Source organism: Monodon monoceros, unplaced genomic scaffold, assembly GCF_005190385.1.
Source record: "Monodon monoceros isolate NGI ecotype Baffin Bay Population unplaced genomic scaffold, NGI_Narwhal_1 Super_Scaffold_16, whole genome shotgun sequence".
In the NCBI taxonomy this organism is placed as follows: domain Eukaryota; kingdom Metazoa; phylum Chordata; class Mammalia; order Artiodactyla; family Monodontidae; genus Monodon; species Monodon monoceros.
The window spans coordinates 35551774-35578522 of record NW_021703772.1 but is presented as its reverse complement, the minus strand read 5'-3'; the positions used below and the strand labels follow the sequence as shown (position 1 = coordinate 35578522).

General features: G+C 39.7%; 1 protein-coding gene across 2 annotated transcripts in view; it reads right to left on the bottom strand.

Annotated features, from left to right (window-relative positions):
* The window catches only part of FTCDNL1 (formiminotransferase cyclodeaminase N-terminal like), a 47761-nt gene that overhangs the window by 11040 nt on the left and 9972 nt on the right, over nt 1–26749 (bottom strand). For both annotated transcript variants that reach the window (XM_029225764.1, XM_029225765.1), the window contains one exon: nt 512–697. In XM_029225764.1, coding sequence (XP_029081597.1) covers nt 512–697 — 186 coding nt within the window. The remainder of the gene's footprint in view (nt 1–511; nt 698–26749) is intronic.

Genomic DNA, 26749 nt, shown 5'->3' with positions numbered 1-26749 from the left:
GAGGAGACCTTCAACCAAGTCAAGAAGGAGCCCCAGCTAAAGCCCTCCTGTATTATGTGGGAGGGACCAAATGAAGGTGACCTCGGGATACTCAAGTTTAAAAACAAAAGCAGAGGGGCTTCCCTGGTGGCGCAGTGGTTAAGAATCTGCCTTCCAATGCAGGGGACATGGGTTCAAGCCCTGGTCAGGGAAGATCTCACATGCCGTGCAGCAACTAAGCCCGTGTGCCACAGCTACCAAGCCTGCGCTCTAGAGCCCACAAGTCACAACTACTGAGCCCACAAGCCACAACTACTGAAGCCCGCGCGTCTAGAGCCCGTGCTCCACAACAAAAGAAGCCACCGCAATGAGAAGCCCGCGTACCACAACAAAGAGTAGCCCCTGCTCGCTGCAACTAGAGAAAGCCTGTGTGTAGCAACAAAGACCCAATGCAGCCAAAAATAAATAAATTAAATAAATAAATTAAAAAACAACAACAACAACAAAAGCAGAACAAAACCATACTGTGAACCTGTTAAACCACATCTTCGGGCAGGTGCAACTCCCAGGTCAGGTTTAAGAGCACTGAAATCCCTCCTTGTGAACCAGCCCAGTTGTTTCCTTCTCTGGACAAGAGTGCGCTTCTCAGGCAGGTCGGCCTCACCAAAGAGAAACACACTGCAGCCAGGAACACGCTGGACCAGATTCTCAGCAAGGTCTATGGACAGTGGGAAATTTTAACAAAATTAAATTAAAATCAGGCCTAATGAAAGAAAATAAAGCACATAATTTTCTTATTGTGGTAAAATATATTTAACACAAAATTTACCATTTTAACCATTTCTAAGTGTACAGTTCAGTAGCATTAAGTGCGTTCCCATCACTGTTATAACCATCACCACTAAAGCATATAATTCACACAAATTTTAAAAATCAAAGTTTGAGCATAATTAATTTTCCCTTGAAGTTAGTCTCATAATAAAAAGTTTGTCTATGTACAAGGAGGCTAGAATTTCTAAGCCATTATGAATCTAATTCCATAAGGAAAATTCATCACTAAGATTAATAAAATTGGTACCTTCAATTTTTTAACTATTTTATAACAGCCCCAAATTATGTATACTGTTAGGAGAAAGAAAAAGTTAAGAATACAGGGGCCAGATCTGCATTGTCCAATATGGTAACCCTTAGCTACACATTCCATTAAATTTTAATTTTAATTAATTAAATGAAATGCAATAAAAGTTAGTTATTTCAGTTGCATGAGCCACATTTCAAGTGCTCAATAACCACATGTGGCCAGTGGTCTTCCTATTGGACACTGCAGATACAGAACATTTCCATCATCACAGAAAGTTCTACTGGATAGTATTGGGTCAGACATTCTGTAAGGAAGCCTAGTATTTAAATATAATTTTATGGAGGCTACTCTCTGAATGACGTTTTTTCATTCTCTTCTGCCATTTTTATATCTAGATTCTGTCTCTGACCTTATCTTTTCAAGGCAGATTACAGAATTACCTTCCTGTTTTTTCCAGAGAACTGCTTTAGGGGACTGCTGGTTGCAGCTGACAGCATGTTTTCATGGCACTAATCACAGTCCCCTGTAAGCAAGGATATAGATAGCATAAATTTTTTTCTGATGTATAGATGCAGGTATTTGGGAATTTGGGTACTGGCCTGGGACAGCAGGACTGTGGGCCTCCCCTATTTGGAGGCCCATCATGGAACATCAGAGGCTGAGATGGGGCCTTTAGCCCCATAAGCACAGGAAACCTCTCCAACTACAATTCTGAAGGTTGGTTATTTGTTTGTTTCTAATGTAGACTGCTATGCTGATGGGAGGGGTGAAACGTGGAGGGCATTAAAAAAATTTTGTACCTCTGGGTTGTATCAAGTCTAGGGAAATGTTCTTTTTTAAAAATATTTATGTATTTATTATTTATTTAGTTTGGCTGCACCAGGTCTTAGTTGCGGCCCACGGGATCTTCGTTGAGGCATGTGGGATCTTTAGTTGCGGCACGCATGCGGGATCTAGTTCCCTGACCAGGGATCGAACCAGGCCCCCTGCGTTGGGAGTGCAGTCTTACGCACTGGACCACCAGGGAAGTCCCGGAGAAACATTCTTTCTCTGAGTCAGGTAGAGACTCTAGCACTAGAAGCCCGTGATATGTAGACACCACAAAGCCAAGAAAATCTCCCAAATTTACTAAGTGAACTCTACTTCTTTAACACTACTTTAAGATACTAAAGGACCGTGGGCTTCAGGGCGGGGGAGCGGGCAGATGCCAGTGACACAGTTAACAGAGGTTTAGGAATTGTAAAATAATGTTTAGGCAGTTACCTAAGTACTCCCCTCAAATCTGGAATGGCAGAGAGCAGGGGTGGCAGAAGAAAGGGAAAATGGTTTAGGAGACTTAGTTAAGACATCTTAACATCTGACAACTCTCCAAATTGTTTGGATCACCGTTATCTGCTCCAGCCATAACTTAGAGTGACTCACACTTTGGTTGTCACAGGAGCCTAAGACACAAACTGTGATGCTAAAGCCCCTCCTTCTAAATAGAAATAGTGTGACCTATTTCCTGGCTCTGCTCAGTTCTTGGCCTAGCCAGGCCAGCACCTCCATTTGGAACTACAGTTCTGGAGTATTGCATAAGTTTATAAAGCCCAGAATGCTGTAAAGGAGGATTCTTGGAGCCTGGTTCTTAAAGGGCAAAGCAGGGGGAGATATTTGCAGTAGCAACTCCCAGCTGTCAGCAGCTGGGGGGTTGAGGGCAGGGGTACATTTTGGTTTAGTAGAATTAGCATATGCTTTTGAGGCCAGAAGATATCGGTTTGAACACCGTTTCTGCTCCTTAATACCTGTTTGGGATCTTGAGCGATTTTTTTTTGACATCTCTGAGCCTCAAGTTCTTTGTCTGTAAAGTGAAAATAAAATAAAAGAAAAGCTTCCTCTAAAGCACCAACTCCTTATCTAGAAATCTGGCAATTAAAAGGAATAAAAATAAGCATTTATCCTGCCTTTCCTGTATAAACTGTATTTCAGGGTAGCCAAATAGCCTGAACTGATGAGGTAAAGATTTTTTAATAGAAAAAAATCTAACTAATAAATGTGGAAGAAATGATATGATTAGAAAATCACCATTTTGGAGACCCTAAGAAAATAACTGTTTCAGGCAAAGATCATCAATGGATAAAACCCTCATGAAAAGTCAATTAGGAACAAGGGCAATTCATCTTTGCATCACCAGATGTGAGATAATCAGACATTGTGGCTTCCTGATAGGACATATATGAAGCTCACAACCCACCTTTGAAGAAGTTTTGCCAAAAAAAAAAAAAGAACTTCAACCCGATCAAGGGGCTAACTTAAAGTTTGTATGAAATGAGAGGGATAAAGAAACAAATTAAATGACACCACAAGGGAGCAAACAGATGATCCAGAATGTGGAAATTCCATAGGACAACTGACCTAGTTTCTGCAACCAGTGAATTGGAGGAAAAAAGGGGGGCGGGGAACTGGGCTAGATCAAAAGAGACAGAGATACAACAATCACCTCAATATGTGAACCATGTGTAGATCCAGATTCAGACAAGCCCATCATAGAAAGACGTTTGCTTGGGTTATACACTGGATATTAGATGGTACCAAAAAACGATCATTTTGTTGGGTGTGATAATGGCATTGTGGCGATATAAGAAAATGTCCATGTTGCTTACAGATATTTTAAATATGCAGGGGTGAAATAATACGATTTTTGGAACTTGCTTTAAAAAACCTTTAATAAAACTAAAGGAAAAAAGAGGGAGATAAAAAGAGAGGAAAGGAGAAAAAATAAAGGAAGTAAAGAAAAAGAGGAGAGAGGGGGAAGATGGTGGAAGAGTAAGACGCGGAGATCACCTTCCTCCCCACAGATACATCAGAAATACATCTACATGTGGAACAACTCCTTCAGAACACCTACTGAACGCTGGCAGAAGACTTCAGACCTCCCAAAAGGCAAGAAACTGCCCACGTACCTGGGTAGGGCAAAAGAAAAAAGAATAAACAGAGACAAAAGAATAGGGATGGGACCTGCACCAGTGGGAGGGAGCTGTGAAGGAGGAAAGGTTTCCACACACTAGGAAGCCCCTTCGCGGGCGGAGACTGCGGGTGTTGGAGGGGGGAAGCTTCGGAGCCACGAAGGAGAGCACAGAACAGCAACAGGGGTGCGGAGGGCAAAGCAGAGAGATTCCCGCACAGAGGATTGGTGCCGACCCGCACTCACCAGCCACTCACCAGCCACTCACCAGCCCGAGAGGCTTGCCTGCTCACCCGCCGGGGCGGGCGGGGCTGGGAGTTGAGGCTTGGGCTTCGGTCGGAGCGCAGGGAGAGGACTGGGGTTGGCGGTGTGAACACAGCCTGCAGGGGGTTAGTGCACCACGGGTGGCCGGGAGGGAGTCCGGGGAAAAGTCGGGACCTGCCGAAGAGGCAAGAGACTTTTTCTTCCCTCTTTGTTTCCTGGTGCGCGATGAGAGGGGATTAAGAGCGCTGCTTAAAGGAGCTCCAGAGACAGGTGTGAGCCGCGGCTAACAGCGCGGACCCCAGAGACAGGCATGAGACGCTAAGGCTGCTGCTGCCGCCACCAAGAAGCCTGTGTGCGAGCACAGGTCACTCTCCACACCGGCCCCTCCCGGGAGCCTCTGCAGCCCGCCACTGCCAGGGTCCCGTGAACCAGGGACAACTTCCCCGGGAGAACGCACGGTGCGCCTCAGGCTGCTGCAACGTCACCCCAGCCTCTGTGCTGCAGGCTCGCCCCGCACTCCGTGCCCCTCCCTCCCCCCGGCCTGAGTGAGCCAGAGCCCCCGAATCAGTTGCTCCTTTAACCCCGTCCTGTCTGAGCGAAGAACAAACTCCCTCAGGCGACTAACACGCAGAGGCGGAGCCAAATCCAAAGCTGAGCCCCGGGAGCTGTGAGAACAAAGAAGAGAAAGGGAAATCTCTCCCAGCAGCCTCAGAAGCAGCGGATTAAATCTCCACAATCAACTTGATGTACCCTGCATTTGTGGAATACATGAAAAGACAACGAATCATCCCAAATTGAGGAGGTGGACTTTGAGAGCAAGATTTATTATTTTTTCCCCTTTTCCTCTTTTTGTGAGTGTGTATGTGTATGCTTCTTTGTGAGATTTTGTCTGTATAGCTTTGCTTTCACCATTCGTCCTACGGTTCTATCCATCCATTTCTTTTTGTTGGGTTTTTTTACTTAAAAAAATTTTTTTTTCTTAATGATTATTTTTTATTTTAATAATTTATTTTATTTTATCTTACTTTATTTTCTTTTCTTTTATCCTCCTTTCTTTCTACTTTTGCTCCCTTTTATTCTGAGCCGTGTGGATGAAAGGCTCTTGGTACTGCAGCCAGGAGTCAGTGCTGTGCCTCTGAGGTGGGAGAGCCAACTTCAGGACACTGGTCCACAAGAGACCTCCCAGCTCCACATAATATCAAACAGCAAAAGTCTCCCAGAGATCTCCATCTCAACACCAACACCCAGCTTCATTCAAAGACCAGCAAGCTACAGTGCTGGACACCCTATGCCAAACAACTAGCAAGACAAGAACACAACCCCACCCATTAGCAGAGAGGCTGCCTAAAATCATAATAAGTCCACAGACACCCCAAAACACACCACCAGACGTGGACTTGCCAACCAGAAAGGCAAGATCCAGCCTCATCCACCAGAACATAGGCACTAGCCCCCTCCACCAGGAAGCCTACACAACCCACTGAACCAACTTTAGCCACTGGAGACAGACACCAAAAACAACGGGAACTACGAACCTGCAGCCTGCAAAAAGGAGACCCCAAACACAGTAAGATAAGCAAAATGAGAAGACAGAAAAACACACAGCAGATGAAGGAGCAAGATAAAAACCCACCAGACCTAACAAATGAAGAGGAAATAGGCAGTCTACCTGAAAAAGAATTCAGAATAATGATGGTAAAGATGATCCAAAATCCTGGAAATAGAATAGAGAAAATGCAAGAAACATTTAACAAGGACCTAGAAGAACTAAAGATGAAACAAGCAATGATGAACAACACAATAAATGAAATTAAAAATACTCTAGATGGGATCCATAGCAGAATAACTGAGACAGAAGAACGGATAAGTGACCTGGAAGATAAAATAGTGGAAATAACTACTGCAGAGCAGAATAAAGAAAAAAGAATGAAAAGAACTGAGGACAGTCTCAGAGACCTCTGGGACAACATTAAACACACCAATATTCGAATCATAGGGGTTCCAGAAGAAGAAGAGAAAAAGAAAGGGACTGAGAAAATATTTGACGAGATTATAGTTGAAAACTTCCCTAATATGGGAAAGGAAATAGTTAATCAAGTCCAGGAAGCACAGAGAGTCCCATACAGGATAAATCCAAGGAGAAACACGCCAAGACACATATTAATCAAACTGTCAAAAATTAAATACAAAGAAAACATATTAAAAGCAGCAAGGGCAAAACAACAATTAGCGCACAAGGGAATTCCCATAAGGTTAACAGCTGATCTTTCAGCAGAAACTCTGCAAGCCAGAAGGGACTGGCAGGACATATTTAAAGTGATGAAGGAGAAAAACCTACAACCAAGATTACTCTACCCAGCAAGGATCTCACTCAGATTTAATGGAGAAATTAAAACCTTTACAGACAAGCAAAAGCTGAGACAGTTCAGCACCACCAAACCAGCTTTACAACAAATGCTAAAGGATCTTCTCTAGGCAAGAAACACAAGAGAAGGAAAAGACCTACAATAACAAACCCAAAACAATTGACAAAATGGGAATAGGAACATACATATCGATAATTACCTCGAATGTAAATGGATTAAATGCTCCCACCAAAAGCCACAGACTGGCTGAATGGATACAAAAACAAGACCCATATATATGCTGTCTACAAGAGACCCACTTCAGACCTAGAGACACATACACACTGAAAGTAAGGGGATGGAAAAAGATATTTCATGCAAATGGAAACCAAAAGAAAGCTGGAGTAGCAATTCTCATATCAGACAAAATAGACTTTAAAATAAAGACTATTAGAAGAGACAAAGAAGGACACTACATAATGATCAAGGGATCGATCCAAGAAGAAGATATAACAATTGTAAATATTTACGCACCCAACACAGGAGCACCTCAATACATAAAGCAAATACTAACAGCCATAAAAGGGGAAATCGACAGTAACACAATCATAGGAGGGGACTTTAACACCCCACTTTCACCAATGGACAGATCAGCCAAAATGAAAATAAATAAGGAAACACAAGCTTTCAATGATACATTAAACAAGATGGACTTAATTGATATAGGACATTTCATCCAAAAACAACAGAATACACATTTTTCTCAAGTGCTCATGGAACATTCTCCAGGGTAAATCATATCTTGGGTCACAAATCAAGCCTTGGTAAATTTAGAGGAAATGGAAATCACATCAATATCTTTACTGACGACATTGCTATGAGACTAGGTATCAACTACAGGAAAAGATCTGTAAAAAATACAAACACATGGAGGCTAAACAATACACTACTTAATAACGAACTGATCACTGAAGAAATCAAAGAGGAAATCAAAAAATACCTAGAAACAAATGACAATGGAGACACGATGACCCAAAACCTATGGGATGCAGCAAAAGCAGTTCTAAGAGGGAAGTTTATAGCAATGCAAACCTACCTTACAAAACAGGAAACATCTCGAATAAACAACCTAACCTTGCACCTAAAGCAATTAGAGAAAGAAGAACAAAAAAACCCAAAGTTAGGAGAAGGAAAGAAATCATAAAGATCAGATCAGAAATAAATGAAAAAGAAATGAAGGAAACAATAGCAAAGATCAATAAAACTAAAGCTGGTTCTTTGAGAAGATAAACAAAATTGATAAACCATTAGCCAGACTCATCGAGAAAAAAAGGGAGAAGACTCAAATCAATAGAATTAGAAATGAAAAAGGAGAAGTAACAACTGACACTTCAGAAATACAAAAGATCGTAAGAGATTACTACAAGCAACTCTATGCCAATAAAATGGACAACCTGGAAGAAATGCACAACCTGCCAAGACTGAATCAGGAAGAATTAGAAAATATGAATAGACCAATCACAAGCACTGAAATTGAAACTGTGATTAAAAATCTTCCAACAAACAAAAGCCCAGGAACAGATGGCTTCACAGGTGAATTCTATCAAACATGTAGAGAAGAGCTAACACCTATCCTTCTCAAACTCTTCCAAAATATAGCAGAGGGAGGAACACTCCCAAACTCATTCTATGAGGCCACCATCACCCTGATACCAAAACCAGACAAGGATGTCACAAAGAAAGAAAACTACAGGCCAATATCACTGATGAACATAGATGCAAAAATCCTCAACAGAATACTAGCAAACAGAATCCAACAGCACATTAAAAGCATCATACACCATGATCAAGTGGGGTTTATTCCAGGAATGCAAGGATTCTTCAATATACGCAAATCAATCAATGTGCTACACCATATTAACAAGCTGAAGGAGAAAAACCATATGGTCATCTCAATAGATGCAGAGAAAGCTTTCCACAAAATTCAACACCCACTTATGATAAAAACCCTGCAGAAAGTAGGCATAGAGGGAACTTTCCTCAACATAAAAAAGGCCATATATGACAAACCCACAGCCAACATGTCCTCAATGGTGAAAAAGTGAAAGCATTTCCACTAAGATCAGGAACAAGACAAGATTGCCCACTCTCACCACTCTTATTCAACATAGTTTTGGAAGTTTTAGCCATAGCAATCAGAGAAGAAAAGGAAATAAAAGGAATCCAAATCGGAAAAGAAGAAGTAAAGCTGTCACTGTTTGCAGATGACATGATACTATACACAGAGAATCCTAAAGATGCTACCAGAAAACTACAAGAGCTAATCAATGAATTTGGTAAAGTAGCAGGATACAAAATTAATGCACAGAAATCTCTGGCGTTCCTATACACTAGTGATGAAAAATCTGAAAGTGAAATCAAGAAAACACTCCCATTTACCATTGCAACAAAAAGAATAAAATATCTAGGAATAAACCTACCTAAGGAGACAAAAGACCTGTATGCAGAAAATTATAAGACACTGATGAAAGAAATTAAAGATGATACAAATAGATGGAGAGATATACCATGTTCTTGGATGGGAAGAATCAACATTGTGAAAATGACTCTACTACCCAAAGCAATCTATAGATTCATTGCAATCCTTATCAAACTACCAATGGCATTTTTCACAGAACTAGAACAAAAAATTTCACAGTTTGTATGGAAACACAAAAGACCCCGAATAGCCAGAGCAATCTTGAGAACGAAAAACGGAGCTGGAGGAATCAGGCTACCTGACTTCAGACTATACTACAAAGCTACAGTAATCAAGATAGTATGGTACTGGCACAAAAACAGAAATATATATCAATGGAACAGGATAGAAAGCCCAGAGATAAACCCACACACATATGATCGCCTTATCTTTGATAAAAGAGGCAGGAATGTATAGTGGAGAAAGGACAGCCTCTTCAATAAGTGGTGCTGGGAAAACTAGACAGGTACATGTAAAAGTATGAAATTAGAACACTCCCTAACACCATACACAAAAATAAGCTCAAAATGGATTAAAGACCTAAATGTAAGGCCAGAAACTATAAAACTCTTAGAGGAAAACATAGGCAGAACACTCTATGACATAAATCACAGCAAGATCCTTTTGGACCCACCTCCTAGGGAAATGGAAATAAAAACAAAAATAAACAAATGGGACCTAATGAAACTTCAAAGCTTTTGCACAGCAAAGGAAACCATAAACAAGACCAAAAGACAACCCTCAGAATGGGAGAAAATATTTGCAAATGAAGCAACTGACAAAGGATTAATCTCCAAAATTTATAAGCAGCTCATGCAGCTCAATAACAAAAAAACAAAAAACCCAATCCAAAAATGGGCAGAAGACCTAAATAGACATTTCTCCAAAGAAGATATACAGACTGCCAACAAACACATGAAAGAATGCTCAACATCATTAATCATTAGAGAAATGCAAATCAAAACTTCAATGAGATATCACCTCACACCAGTCAGAATGGCCATCATCAAAAAATCTAGAAACAATAGATGCTGGAGAGGGTGTGGAGAAAAGGGAACCCTCTTGCACTGCTAGTGGGAATGTGAATTGGTACAGCCACTATGGAGAACAGTCTGGAGGTTCCTTAAAAAACTACAAATAGAACTACCATATGACCCAGCAATCCCACTACTGGGCATACACCCTGAGAAAACCATAATTCAAAAAGAGTCATGTACCACAATGTTCATTGCAGCTCTATTTACAATAGCCAGGAGATGGAAACAACCTAAGTGTCCATCATCAGATGAATGGATAAAGAAGATGTGGCACATATATACAGTGGAATATTACTCAGCCATAAAAAGAAATGAAATTGAGTTATTTGTAGTGAGGTGGATGGACCTAGAGTCTGTCATACAGAGTGAAGTAAGTCAGAAAGAGAAAGACAAATACCGTACGCTAACACATATATATGGAATCTAAGAAAAGAAAATGTCATGAAGAACCTAGGGATAAGACAGGAATAAAGACACAGACCTACTAGAGAATGGACTTGAGGATATGGGGAGGGGGAAGGGTAAGCTGTGACAAAGTGAGAGAGTGGCATGGACATATATACACTACCAAACGTAAAACAGATAGCTAGTGGGAAGCAACCGCATAGCACAGGGAGATCAGTCCGGTGCTTTGTGACCACCTAGATGGGTGGGATAGGGAGGGTGGGAGGGAGGGAGACGCAAGAGGGAAGAGATATGGGCACATATGTATATGTATAACTGATTCACTTTGTTATAAAGCAGAAACTAACACACCATTATAAAGCAATTATACTCCAATGAAGATGTAAAATAAAATAAAATAATAAATAAATAATAAAAGAAAAAAGAAAGAAAAGAAACCACCTCATAGAATGGATACAGAGATTAAGATTAGATAAACTAAGAAAAGCATCTAGCACAATGCCTGGTGCACAGTAGCCAGGGTATGTTGCTTCCTTTCCCTTCTGTAAGCCTACACCACTGTTCTAAATTCTGAAAATTCTGAATACCTTCCTGGACTGGTGTGTCCCTACTTACGAGAAATCCCCATATATTTTAACAACACTTCTCTTCCATTATCTCTTCTATACCAATTCATGGTAGAAGGAATCAAATTTAATTTTTACTCTCCAATGAAGAAAAAAAGATATTTCATTATTCTCATACAATGAAAAGACCACCAAAGCCAAAATGATACTTAGCAATAGAGACAGCACATTATACTCTTCATACTCAAGGAAATATCTTTTGTTTCTAATGATTGCAAGCCAAGGGCCCAAGGTAGGTATTTGTAATGTAGCTGAAGAGTAAAATTCAGATTGCCTGCATTTCAAAGAAATGTCTCAAATTTAGAAGAATAGTTACTAGCAAGCTATTTTATTTGTTATATAAATTGCATTCAAAAAAACTGGTTTTAATTGTATCATTTTATTTTCACAATTAATCTATGTAAAAATTATCCCCTGTACTGTAATTTCAAATGCTCACATCATGCAAACAAACAGGCCTGTTAAAGGAGATAAAAATTTTGAATCTTCAAGTTCAAGTCTCACAGTTTTCAGATAAGTGACATTATTATTTAAAGCAACAGTTCTGTGTGCATTTCCCATAAAGTGATTGTTCCCCCGACAGTGAAGTCAAGCATTTCCAGAGCAGGAACTTTTCACATTTTCAATGAGTCCCAAGAAACCAGAATTTCTGAGCTTATCCCTGCTTTGTCATTGTGCTCCCCCTCCACTGAAATTCATTTCTCCCTCTCATGTTCATGTAGTATTTTACAGCTTTTATGGATAGAACATCAAATCTAATCTACTTGTATTATATAGTTAATCATGGACTTTTGTTTCTCCATCTAGGTTTCAAACTCCTAAAACCATCAACATTTGTTAAGGTGAATGAATTGAATTTGGTTCCTAAGCACTTTGCAGATGCTGGACGCTGCAAACCTGAAATAGCAGCATCCATTCCAAACCTACACAGGAGAGTAAGGGGTCGCTATGCTAACAAAATGAGAACAGGGTTTAAGACCAGCAGGTGTACGATGTACCCCTAGTGAGAAACCATGCAATCAATTTCCCATTACCGGCATCATGTTTTATGAGCTCTTCTCCAGCCCCCAGCTGTCAGAGTCACCTGCAGCTGTGGTCTACCTGAGACAGTAAGTAATGTCAGACAGGAAAAATATGCGAATCACCTTGTTCTGACAGAGTATGATGTCATCATGCCGGCTTGAAACAGGTAAAGCAGCTTCCTAAATTGCTATTAAAAGACAAATATTTTCTAGTTTTTCTTCCATTCTTGACAAGTTTTCCCCACCACTATTATTAGCACTTCTGATCTTTCCATTTTCACAAGTCATATTCTAAAAAGGCTAATTTAATGACAATATTTTTTTAATATAATTTAACTTTTATGGTTGGCTGATTACATGTACTCGAAAATGATTTTTAGTCATTTCTATACATGTATATCTATCACTTTCAGCCTTAACTTTAGAGACTTCTATGAGTTTGCTTATTCCTCTTTGCAAAAGGAGGATCAGCACAATGAGACAGGAAAGTTCAAGCTTCATATCCTCAACACAAATGTTTGTTTCTGAGCCTGTAACAGACCTAACTATGGCCGAAATGTAGTATTATATTGAGAATGTACAATATTTAAGACAGTATTTAAGAATCTCCTTCATTAAATGTATTTGTCTGCCTTACGCTAACACGCACCTCATGTCTACAGAGGTATTTGATATCATTCTTTCCCCTTCTGCTTTTGTTTCTTTCAGAAGCATTTTAGGACTACTGGTATAAATGGAGTTGAGATTTAACTGTTAAACAGAATTGCATTTCAGCAGTTCAAGGAACATAACTGATATGCTTGGTTTTGTTACATTTTTGATAGCAGTCAAAATGCACAGTTAGGAAAAACCTCAAGCCTGTCATTCCCTTTCCTCTAGGAATAAATTCTATTTCCCCTGGCCCATGGTATGACAGTGTAGCTTATTAATTTTTTTTTAAACCAGAACTCTAATGATACTCAAAGAAGTCTACTGACACATTCTCATAAGTACATACATACCAATCAAAAAGGGTATTTTTCAACCCCATCACCTCATACTCAACAAAAAGCAAAGGGAAAAAAGCACAGAATCTAAAAATTAAACTGGGTGCTAGACTTGAAATCTTAGAAGCATCCTCTAGTTTTAGTATAGCTCTCTTAATATAGCCAAGTTTTTTGTTTAGTTGATTTTTTTATTTATGTATTTTTTAATGAAAAGGAAAAATAAGATCCTCTACCAGAGCCATAAAAATCTCTCAGATGGTAACACAGATAGCCCTAAAAGTTTTTGCCTAAATTCATACACATACCTAAAATAAAACTGGCTGATTAATCTTGCTACAGTACTCTGAAAAAGAAGACATTTGAAAATACAGTGTAGTTGTGATGCTGCACTGCCTCTAATTAAGTGCAGACTAGGAAAAATTATTCTTAGTTTAGTCTATGGAAGGGAGGTGGTGGAAATTTCTCTTTGCAATTCAAAATTATTTTAAAGATGGAGTGTTTCTTTTCCAATGTCTTCATTAAACAGAGCTGTTAAGAATTGTCTCCCAACCATCCCCAAAGAGCACAAAGCTACCCAGTATTCACCCCATATGCTCGGCTTTGAAGTGTGAAGCTGTGACCATCCTACCAGACTCTTACGCCACCATCAAAGCCATCTCATTACGCCCAGCGCTGAGAGTTAAAGCACGGGGCCTTAACCACTCCAACACACACGCTGCATTAACAAAGTAACCGCAATATTCCTCCCCCACATGGCTAGAACTTGAAGAAATTTTTACCATATGTACACATGCACGAGATACGAAAATTTATTGTGCTAGAACATCATTGAGAAGTATATTAAACATGCTGACTAGAACTGGATGTTATTCTAAGGGACTGGAAAAAAATAAAATGCAGCTGATCTTTATGATGAAAGAACAGAAACATTAGACTGAAAAACAAGATCAAGTGCAATTCCTAAATTGCATTTCTACTGACACATTCTGTTGCCTGTTCTTTCTTGAGGGAGCAGAAAACAATTTAGGGGGTAAAACAAAACTCTACTGCGTATCACTGGATGCTACTGTTTACTCTATCACGTTTCATTTCTAAAGGACAAATAAACTTACAAATAATGCAATGCTGATAACAGCGTCTATAATTCGAAACGAACAGTACTTGCTAAGAGAAAGTAATTTTACTGTGTTTCTGAGCTGTCAATTTACCATTGGCATGGCAGTAAAAAATAAAATGCAAAGAAGAAACTTGTTATGTATTAATGGAAATGAGGTCAGGATAGGCATTTGATTAATTTTCATATAAAAATTAATCTGTAAAAATATTTTGAAATGTTTGTAGCTAATGATCCATTCCTTTTTATTTGCTCTAGAGAAATCCTTACATTTGTATACAAGAAAGTATATTCAAAAGTGTTCACTGCTACACTATTTGTATTGGAAAAAATGAGAAACAATCTAAGTGTCTATAAATAGGGGAACAGAAAAAATGTGATATATGCATACTATGATAACTATACAGCAGTTAAAAGGAATGAGCTATATGTAACACCATGGATAGATTTCCAAGATATCTTGCCGAATAAAAGTTATAGTATAAGAATCTGAAAAGAGAATGTACATATATATATATATATATATATAAAAAAAACTGAAGCACTTTGCTGTACACCTGAAACTAACACAACACTGTAAATCAGCTATACTTCAATAAAAAAATTAAATTAAATTAAAAAATATAAAAAGTATAGTACAATAGCATTTATACTACAAAAACGTACAAGAAATACTATATTGGATTTATGAGTACATACATAGGTATAAATAAAAGCATGGGGAAAATTCTGGATTGAGTGTGAGCATACGATACCATAACTCAGAAGGGGTGGTTCAGGGAACCAGGAATATAGTTGGTGGCCAGAGGTGAACTTTAACCTTACCTGTAATGTTTGAAATTCTGAAAAAGAGAATTAATAAAAAGTTCCAGGCAAGGTCTGGCAAATAAACAGTTGTGAGGATCCTTTGTTCTGCTGCTGTCTAGATGGAAAACTATGAGTAAGTTTCTTAATATTTCTAGGTCTGTTTTCTAGCTGTAGAATGAAAAAATTGGACCTATCCTCTATCCTTATCAAAAACATAAGAATTATGTGCCCCCAAACCCTTAGTAAACCACACAATTTCATGGAGATATAGGTATCCATAAAAATATGGTATATTAGTAGTCTGGGACATATTTTACACATATGTCTTCCTTCCTTCCTTCCTCTCTCCCTCCCTCCCTCCCTCCCTCCCTTCCTTTCTTTCTATTTTTTTTTGGCTGCGCTGCATGGCTTGTGGGATCTCAGTTCCCCGACCAGGGACTGAACCCGGGCCACGGCAGTGAAAGCCCAGAATCCCAACCATCAGGCCACCAGGGAACTGCCCCACACATATGTCTTTATATCCAAGAATCCAAGAATCTTACTATTTCCTCGTATATAACATATACTTTCATGGAGATGTGTATACAAAGAGCTTGTTATTCCTTTGCAGGGAATATGCTGATATAATTACCACTCTGTGAGGACACGATATTGTTTGTTTAAAGAATTACACTTTCTTGAGTGACCTCACATATGTAACTTACACTGTATCCAGTCACTTATTTTATTCTGTCCTATGGTGCTCTCTCCTGTTTCAGGTACAGATTTTATGGTCCAGCTTTCTTGGGGGAAGGAACTCTATTATACTTCTCCTATAGTCACCATAGCATTTACTATGGTAAACGGAAACATAACAGGCACTCCAACACTGTTTGGATGTTCACAAATACCTCTCCATTTATCTTCATAACAGTTCTCTGAAATATGTGCTGAATACCATTTTGCAAATGAAGAACTGATATGCAAGAAGCTGTCTGCTCTAGGACTTAGAATTTTAGAGCTGAAAGCACTTCAGAGATCTCCTGCCCAAGTGGTTTTCAAACATCTTGTCGCGCAATCCCTTTCCTCAAAAGGTGACTTTATTTGGGATCTTGATAACATAAAACAGAGAAGAGAGATCCACTCTCTTTATGGGGAGGGGGATAGCCTGGGTCCCCACTGCTCAGCAACCCTCTCCATAAGGCCACAGAGAATCACTAAAAATAGTGACAGCTCTTTACTGGTGGGAGGTAGGGGACCAGGGGCTTTACATGTGGGCATTATTTTCTATAACCATCCTGACAGGATGATATTATTCCCCATTGTATAGATACAAAACCAAAAAGACTATAAAAGAGACTAAACAATTTTCCTAAAGTCAGCTAGCAAATAAGTAGGAGACCTGGGGTTTGAACTCAGGTTTGTTCAGCTGCAAAATTCTTGTTCTGTCCACTTACCATTTGGCTCCCCTGTCTAGCCATTCAATGTAATGTAACTGTTTAGATCACACTGATCAAAAACTTATGGGCAGGGCTTCCCTGGTGGCACAGTGGTTGAGAGTCCACCTGCCGATGCAGGGGACACGGGTTCGTGCCCTGGTCCGGGAAGATCCCACATGCCGCGGAGCAGCTGGGCCCGTGAGCCATGGCCACTGAGCCTGCGCGTCCGGAGCCTTGCTCCGCAACGGGAGAGGCCACAACAGTGAGAGGCCCGCGTACCGCAAAACAAACAAACAAACAAACAAAAAAACTATGGGCATGTGCATATATATATATATATATATATATACACACACACACACATACATACACATGTGTAAAGGGTGGGGGCATTGGAATTGGCCTGTCGCTTCCATATAGTGCACCCTCTTTGTAAGGACTTCTCATTCTCCTTCAGGGGGGATATCAAGAAGCTGGGACTACCCCAAAGAGTAGTTCAGATGGGACATGACTAAGCTGTGGGGATGGTCAGGAATCCTTCTGCTGGCCAATGTATCAGCGATGTGTAAACAGCCTTCAGTATAAAGCCCATTCCCCACAGCAAGGAAGAGTTAAGGTGGCGCTTCCATCCAACTACAGCTCTCCAAATGCCAAACAAATAGTTCACATGAGGTAGCCTGGTCTCCTTGTATGTGTTCGGCTCCCCTACATCCTCCATCTTCCTGGCCACTGGCCACTGACACCACTCAACCACCTCTTAGTAGTCTCAAGCCTAGCCCTAATTCTTGCCGCTTGCCCCCAAAACAGGTCAAGTGCTCTGATCCCCATGCCCCCAAAACAGATGAAATCCTCCCACCCCCCTGCCCACAATCCCTCTCCTTTTTACCACCTCTCAGGGGATGCTCATTTTCACGTACCCATGCCCACCACATTAAATCTCCTTTTGAAGGAAAATGCTTCCTGTCCACTACTGATGTTTACTTCCACATGGAGAGAGTCCTGCTGGTCTTGCTGGCTGTTATGAGTTAAACTGTGCCCCCTGAAAAAATTCATCTGCTGAATTCATAGCCGCCAGGACATGAGAATGTGACCTTATTTGGGAATAGGGTCATTGCAGATATAATTAGTTAACATGAGGTCATATACTGGAATGGAGTGGGGCCCTAATCCAATATGACTGGTGTCCTCATAAAAAGGGGAAATCTGGACACAGACAATATACAGGGAGAATGCCATGTGAACATGAAGAGGGCCATCCACAAGCCAAAATGGAACAGGTCCTTCCCTCACAGGACTCAGAAAAAACGAACCCTGCCGACACCCTGATCTCGGACTTCTAGCCTCCAGAACTGTGAGACAATAAATTTCTGTTGTTTAAACCACCCAGTCTGTGGCACTTCTGTTACTGCAGCCTTAGAAAATTAAAACATTGGCCTTGCTTCCTTCCAACATCCATTCCCTGATGGGGAGTTTGGGAGAGAAGCTGGGTTTGCATAGGCCTACTCCCCTCCCCCCTCTTCCTTCTTAGGAGCTAGCTGTCAGCAGAAAACATACATTCTGCTCCACCCCCTCCTTGCCATTAGCTTGCCAGGGTCGGGCCTGTGCTGTCTAGTGCTGCCTGTTACTGGCTGCGTGAGTCTGTCTAATTCTCCAGGTCGGGAAGCCTAGCTGTCATTTTAGTTTTAACAGTAGTAAAGTTAGTATTTCCACTTCTCATCTGCCTTTCTCTACTGTCGAATTGGTTCAAGATTTGGGAAAGGAAGAAGTGTACTATTTGTAATGCTCTCCTCCCAAACCCCACCCTGAGTCCTCATCTTCCTGGGAGCAGGGAGTGAGGTGGCCTTCTTTCTTTCTCTATTCTATTGCGATGGAATAAACTTTGTAACCTGCTTTTCCAAGCCCTCTCCTTTTGGTTGTCAAAAATTCAAACATGAACACTGACTGTTACTTCTTCATTCTCACTGTAACAATTCTATACCCCTCAAGGTAGCAAATAACTCAAAACTGTCCAGGAAACAGTCACGCATAAGCTATGGGGGAAAGAGAGGCACAACAATTATCATCTTGAGATATTATCCTACTATATATTTCTTGGTTAATTAAAATTGGAGAGTGAGTTATTTAATATATGCAATTTTTAGTCACACAATAAATGAGAACCTAATTAATAATAATGCTATAATCATTATAATAGCACATCATGATAACCATGTGTTGTCGTTATTACTATTATCACATGCTCTGGGTCTCCTGAGAAGCACACCCTTACTTGCCCGCTGGAGACCAGGTGGTGGGCGCATGAGGGTGTGCAGAGACTTGGGTTGATGCACTTAATCTTATAGGTCCATCAAAGCCACTAGCATGACTATATTATTTCCTTAGAATTTTCTGATCCTAGTGGTCTTGACACTGGAAGTCACTGTATATGCTAGGAAGGAGAGATGGAAAGGAAAAGGAATTCAGGAAAAGCGTAGCCAAGGTTAGGAGTCTGGGCTGAAAAAGTTAGCATCATATCAATCATATGCTATAAATCCCCATTCTCTAAAACACCATCAGCAATAACATAAATTTAATCTCTGGGCGCCATATATATACATATATATATATATATATATATATATACTGAAAATCAGAAAACTTAGAACCCCTAAACTTTTAACATCTCCCACAGTGACCCATAGCTTGATCCTGAGTATTCTAGGAGACCCCTTCCCTAGGTGAAGTGGTGGTGGGGGGGGGGGTCTCCCAGTTTTAAACTATAGACTTATAGACTGGGAAAGAATTACAAGAAGTGTACAGTCAGACAGCAAAGGTTTCATGCACTCCACCTACTCATCCCAATTAGAAAATTCTTATGGTACATTTATTCCTGTCAAAATGTTCAATAAAGTCTATTCAGTATATACCAAGAGTAAAACAGGGAAGAAGGGAAAGCCAGTACGAGGGTGTGTTATCAAGCTAGTCATCGCTACGAGCAACTGGGGCTTGGTCTTGCTGGAATGGGCCTTAGAATTGTCTGTCTACCAGCTCAGGTCTCCCACTGGCCAAGGGGTGCCTGTGGGGTATTAATTTACTTGGACTTCAGGTTGCTGCAGAGCCAAAGTGAGAGAAAGAGAGCAGCTTTCTCAAGTGTGGATGTGTGCATCAGTAATTGCTGGTCATGGAAGAATGGGTTAGTTTACCCTAGTTCTCTCATTTGGTCTTTTCCTTTCTCATTAGTAGCTCTGTTTTACACTGGTTGATATAATCCTGTTGCATTTATTAAGCTTATAGCAATATGCATTTATGAACACCTGGTAACTCTCCTTCATAGATAGAATGCACTCAAGTTGCTGGAAATCAATTTTGATATTTTATGTACTTTCCCAATGCGCAATCCCTTTTTTTTTCCAGCTTTTTATATGGTGGCAGTATCCTATAATTGTCAAAGTAAATGCTATGTCCTAAACTATGTTAACATATGCTTGTAAAATCAACCATTGCTTTTATGCTATGGCAATGAAGGTAGTACTAATGGTGGAGAGAACTGTATCAGAACCCAACATCTAAACTGACTAATCTCAACAAAATCCAAGGCTGTTTTATGAGTCAATCTCCATAGCAACTGGAGAATCAGAGTAGAAAATTCTTGAAGTGAAAAGTTGTTCCTGATTTGCCAGATCAGCCCATGTTTTGACAATCTGTAATAAGGTAATCGAAGGGTCTTAAGACTATCACACAAGTGTTGATGTTGTGTGAATCTGTCATGGCACATGTCCTCCAAGCCATGAAAATACTCAAAAAATCATCTAACAAGGCTGATAATTCTAATCAAATTCATTAATGTTGTATCTATTTTAAGATAAATCCAAAAAAACTCAATCATGTAAGAGCTAAATCTTTACTTATGTAACTTACTTAACTAGCATTTTATCTTTCCAATATTCTAAATAATGTCAATTTATAAAGCATTACATAAACCTTATTTCATTTGATTAATGACATAAAACAAAAAGCAAGTTTCCATATGATTTACAAATTTTATAGCTATGGTCCAGACTTTTAAAGCTGAATATTATGGGGCTTCCCTGGTGGCGCAGTGGTTGAGAGTCCGCCTGCCAATGCAGGGGACACGGGTTCGTGCCCCGGTCTGGGAAGATCCCACATGCCGCGGAGTGGCTGGGTCTGTGAGCCATGGCCGCTGATCCTGCATGTCCAGAGCCTATGCTCCGCAACAGGAGAGGCCACAACAGTGAGAGGCCCACGTAACGCAAAAAAAAAAAAAAAAAAAAGCTGAATATTATGAACCTACATGTTAGTTAAGCCCATTTTCACTGGCAAATCATTGGGGGGATTTGCCTGAGCACCTTCTGCCCTGACCCCTCCCCTCCACCTTCACTCAGTCCTTCTCAGGAAGTTTTGTGTGTACATGAGAAACAAGCTCATGTTTCAGAGACGCTGGCTCCTGCAGGTGAACCATCGAGTAAGGAAGATGTGGAAAACATACAGGCAGCACGATAGCCCACAGTAATCCTTTGGAGAAATTGTCTATACAAAATTTATTGAAGCCCAGAAATTGAGACTAAATACCTTCAATATTGAGTTAGAAGTCAGAAAAAAGAATAATGTTACTGTAAATTTACCTTTGGTTCCAAATTAGGTGAATTCACTGCTCTTGAAGGATCTAAGATAATCAAAATCACCAAGAGGAATTAGAGAAGTAGGGACTTCCAAGTAGAGATGGGAGCATAGATTCCTATGTTTACTTTCACTTCTTCCAAATACCCCAGGAAACAGATGGTAAAGAGGTCTATTTTTTAAAGCATTGATTCACTCAAACAAATAGAAATGGAAGAAGAAGCAATGGCGTTGGAACTTGGAGAGCAGATATAAGAAGAGCAGGAGATTCAGCAGACCCCAGACAGCAGAGAAGCAGCCTGACTTAGAGCACTGGTACCTGGAAATGGTCAGAACTGGTGACCTCACTCTGGGAAGGAAGGTAAAGGCATAGCTCAAAACAGGGAGAATGGTGGAAATCCTGTTTAAGCAGTAGTTAGATCCCAACCCCTCCACACAGACAGGCAACTGGCAGAAGACACAAGAGGTAAAACCACAAGGCATCTGGGCTGCGGGATACAGCTGAGGGTAGGGGATTCATGAAAAGAGAGGAATTAAGGGAACATTTACACACTAAATGCGGTGACTCTTCTAGCCCTCTTCTGCAACTCAACTCCTAAATCATGGACAGCTGTGTGTATACTCCACGCTGAAGACTGGAGAATCCTTCTCTAAGAAACTTGAACAGCCCAAGAGGAAAGACCCCAAAGATACTGAAATGGACGCTCCCTATAGAAACTACGCAGCCAGGTCAGCCTACAGTTGACAAACCCCACCTAAATACTCAAATTATCCATTCAGTCCTTTAGTGTCCACTCTTAGAGTAAGCAGCCAACCAGTGATGATCTGACATCTGAGGAAAGCCTTTAAAACAAACAGGAGAAAGCAACCTTGGTGGTGTGGATGCAGGAGGGGGGGCATGTTGGGGAACAGACACCATGCAGAAAGAAGAAACTGTCAAAAATTATTCACTGACACTGTATTCATGAGACATTACCAGGACATTATTTAGAATAAAAAAATAAAATGAACATTCAGAGAGTAAAAGCACTTGGAAACTAATATAGAGGAAATGAAAAACTTATTGAAGGCTTGGGATATAAAGTAGAGGAAATTTGTAAGAAATTATTATAAAAATATAAAGTGATTTTAAAAAAGAGAAAGTAAGTGTAGAGAACCAATACAAGACTTCCAATATCCAAATATGGAGCTTCCAGAAAGAATTGAGAAAATGGAAGAAATATCAATGGCAACCTAACTTTGCACCTAAAGCAATTAGAGAAAGAGGAACAAAAAAACCCCAAAGTTAGCAGAAGGAAAGAAATCATAAAGATCAGATCAGAAATAAATGAAAAAGAAATGAAGGAAACAATAGCAAAGATCAATAAAATTAAAAGCTGGTTCTTTGAGAAGATATACAAGACTGATAAACCATTAGCCAGACTCATCAAGAAAAAGAGGGAAAAGACTCAAATCAATAAAATTAGAAATGAAAAAAGAGAAGTAACAACTGATACTGCAGAAATACAAAGGATCATGAGAGATTATTACAAGCAACTATATGTCAATAAAATGGACAAGCTGGAAGAAATGGACAAATTCTTAGAAAAGCACAACCTTCCGAGACTGAACCAGGAAGAAATAGAAAATATAAACAGACCAATCACAAGCACTGAAATTGAGACTGTAATTAAAAGTCTTCCAACAAACAAAAGTCCAGGACCAGATGGCTTCACAGGCGAATTCTATCAAACATTTAGAGAAGAGCTAGCACCTATCCTTCTCAAACTCTTCCAAAATACAGCAGAGGGAGGAGCACTCCCAAACTCATCCTATGAGGCCACCATCACCCTGATACCAAAACCAGAACAGATATTGCAAAGAAAGAAAACTACAGGCCGATATCACTGATGAACATAGATGCAAAAATCCTCAACAAAATACTAGCAAACAGAATCCAACGGCACATTAAAAGGATCATACACCATGATCAAGTGGGGTTTATTCCAGGAATGCAAGGATTCTTCAATATATGCAAATCAATCAATGTGATACACCATATTAACAAACTGAAGGAGAAAAATGATATGTTCATATCAACAGATGCAGAAAAAGCTTTTGACAAAATTCAACACCAACTTATGATAAAAACCCTCCAGAAAGTAGGCATAGAGGGAACTTACCTCAACATAATAAAGGCCATATATGACGAAACCCACAGCCAACATTGTTCTCAATGGTGAAAAACTGAAACCATTTCCTCTAAGATCAGGAGCAAGACAACGCTGTCCACTCTCACCACTATTATTCAACATAGTTTTGGAAGTTTTAGCCACGGCAATCAGAGAAGTAAAAGAAAGAAAAGGAATCCAAATTGGAAAAGAAGTAAAACTGTCACTGTTTGCAGATGACGTGATACTATATATAGAGAATCCTAAAGATGCTACCAGAAAACTACTAGAGCTAATCAATGAATTTCGTAAAGTAGCAGGATACAAAATTAATGTGCAGAAATCTCTTGCATTCCTATACACTAATGTTGAAAAATCTGAAAGAGAAATTAAGGAAACACTCACATTTACCACTGCAACAAAAAGAATAAAATACCTAGGAATAAACCTACCTAAGGAGACAAAAGACCTGTATGCAGAAAACTATAAGACACTGATGAAAGAAATTAAAGATAATATAAACAGATGGAGAGTTATACCATGTTCTTGGATTGGAAGAATCAACATTGTGAAAATGACTAAACTACCCAAAGCAATCTACAGATTCAATGCAATCCCTACCAAACTACGAATGGCATTTTTCACAGAACTAGAATAAAAATTTCACAGTTTGTATGGAAACACAAAAGACCTCGAATAGCCAAAGCAATCTTGAGAAAGAAAAACAGAGCTGGAGGAATCAGGTTCCCAGACTTCATACTATACTGCAAAGCTACAGTAATCAAAACAGGATGGTACTGGCACAAAAACAGAAATATACATCAATGGAACAGGATAGAAAGCCCAGAGATAAAGCCACGCACATATCATCGCCTTATTTTTGATAAAGCAGGCAAGAGTATACAATGGAGAAAAGACAGCCTCTTCAATAAGTTGTGCCAGGAAAACTGGACACCTACATATAAAAGAATGAAATTAGAACACTCCCTAACACCATACATAAATAGAAACTCAAAATGGATTGAAGACCTAAATGTAAGGCCAGACACTATCAAACTCTTAGAGGAAAACATAGGCAGAACACTCTATGACATAAATCACAGCAAGATCCGTTTTGACCCACCTCCTAGAGAAATGGAAATAAAAACAAAAATAAACAAATGGGACCTAATGAAACTTCAAAGCTTTTGCACAGCAAAAGAAACCATAAACAAGATGAAAAGACAACCCTCAGAATGGGAGAAAATTTTTGCAAATGAAGCAACCGACAAAGGATTCATCTCCAAAATTTACGAGCAGCTCATGCAGCTCGATATCCTAAAAACAAACAACCCAATCCAAAAATGGGCAGAAGACCTAAATAGACATTTCTCCAAAGAAGATATACAGATTGACAACAAACACATGAAAGGATGCTCAACATCACTAATCATTAGAGAAATGCAAACCAAAATTACAATTAGGTATCACCTCACACCAGTTAGAATGGGCATCATCAGAAAATCTACAAACAACAAATGCTGGAGAGGGTGTGGAGAAAAGGGAACCCTCTTGCACTGTTGGTGGGAATGTAAACTGATAGAGCCACTATGGAGAAGAGTATGGAGGTTCCTCAAAAAACTAAAAATAGGACTACCATACGACCCAGCAATCCCACTACTGGGCATATACCCTGAGAAAACCATAATTCAAAAAGAGTCATGTACCACAATGTTCATTGCAGCTCTATTTACAACAGCCAGGACATGGAAGCAACCTAAGTGTCCATCATCAGATGAATGGATAAAGAAGATGTGGCACATATATACAATGGAATATTACTCAGCCATAAAAAGAAACAAAATTGAGTTATTTGTAGTGAAGTGGATGGACCTAGAGACTGTCATGCAGAGTGAAATAAGTCAGAAAGAGAAAAATAAATACCGTATGCTAACACATATATATGGAATCTAAAAAAAAAAAAAAATGTTCTGAAGAACCTAGGGGCAGGACAGGAATAAAGAGGCAGACGTAGAGAATGGACCTTAGGACACAAGGAGGGGGAAGGGTAAGCTGGGACAAAGTGAGAAAGTGGCATGGACTTATATATACACTACCAAATGTAAAATAGCTAGCTAGTGGGAAGCAGCCGCATAGCACAGGGAGATCAGCTTGGTGCTTTGTGACCACCTAGAAGGGTGGGATAGGGAGGGTGGGAGGGAGATGCAAGAGGGAGGAGAAATGGGGATATATGTATATGTATAGCTGCTTCACTTTGTTATAAAGCAGAAACTAACACACCATTTTAAAGCAATTATACTCCAATAAAGATGATAAAAAAAAAGAAATATCAATGGAATAACTCAAGAGAACTTCCAGCACTGGGGGACAAGTTTCAAGAATTCAAAGGGCCTACCAGTTATCCAGCATAATGAATGAAAACAGACGTATACAAAGGCACATCACAGAAATTCCAGAACACTAGGAACAAAGTGAAGATCTTACAAGCTTCCAGTGAGAAGTGACAGGTCACATACAAAGATCAGGAATCATAATGCTTCAAAAGTCTCAACAGCAACATGGAAATGAGAATTGATACAACATCATCAAAATAAAGGAAAATTATTTCTAACCTATTATTCTATACCTAGCTAAACTAAAAATTAAGTGTGAAGGTAGAATAATGGCATTTTCAGACATGCAAGTTCTCAAAAATGTACTCTCCCTGCCCCCACCCCACTTTTTTTTGGAAAGCTAGTAGAGGATATGTTCCACCAAAACAAGGACATAGAAGAAGGGGGAAAAAAAGAGAAGATATGGGATTCAGGAACCAGGGGATCCAAAATAGAGAAAGATGAAGGGAACACCCAGGATAAAAGTAATGGGAGATGCCATGATGACAGTCATCCTCAACAAATTGAGAGTAAATCGTCCTAACTGAACCAGATCAGAGAGTTCTAGAAGAAAGTTGGGGGTTTTTTTGGCCACACTGTGCGGCTTGTGGGATCTTAGTTCCCCAACTAGGGATCGAACCCAGGCCCTCAGCAGTGAGATCGCAGAGTCCTAACCACTGGACCACCAGGGAATTCCCCTAAAAGATAGTTTTTTTTTTAAGAAGAAGAAATTTATAGAACAGTCAATACATGGTGTGTTCTATCTGAATGCATGGAGAGATGTCATTAGTGACAGAGTGTGGGGTTAAACCAGTGGTAAGTATATAAAAAAGTAAGCAAACAATCAAAAAGATAATGATCAACTGCAGCAAAAAGAAAAAGTTGTAGAGAAAGGGTAAAATAATAACATTCTAAATGCTTCATTATAAATAATGTTTACACAGTTATAATAATGTGACCACTAAATACTGTTCCAAGATATAACTATATGGTGAGGAGGGAGAATTCGGAAGTAAGTGGGAAACATGTGTGTGTGTGTGTGTGTGTGTGTGTGTGTGTGTGTG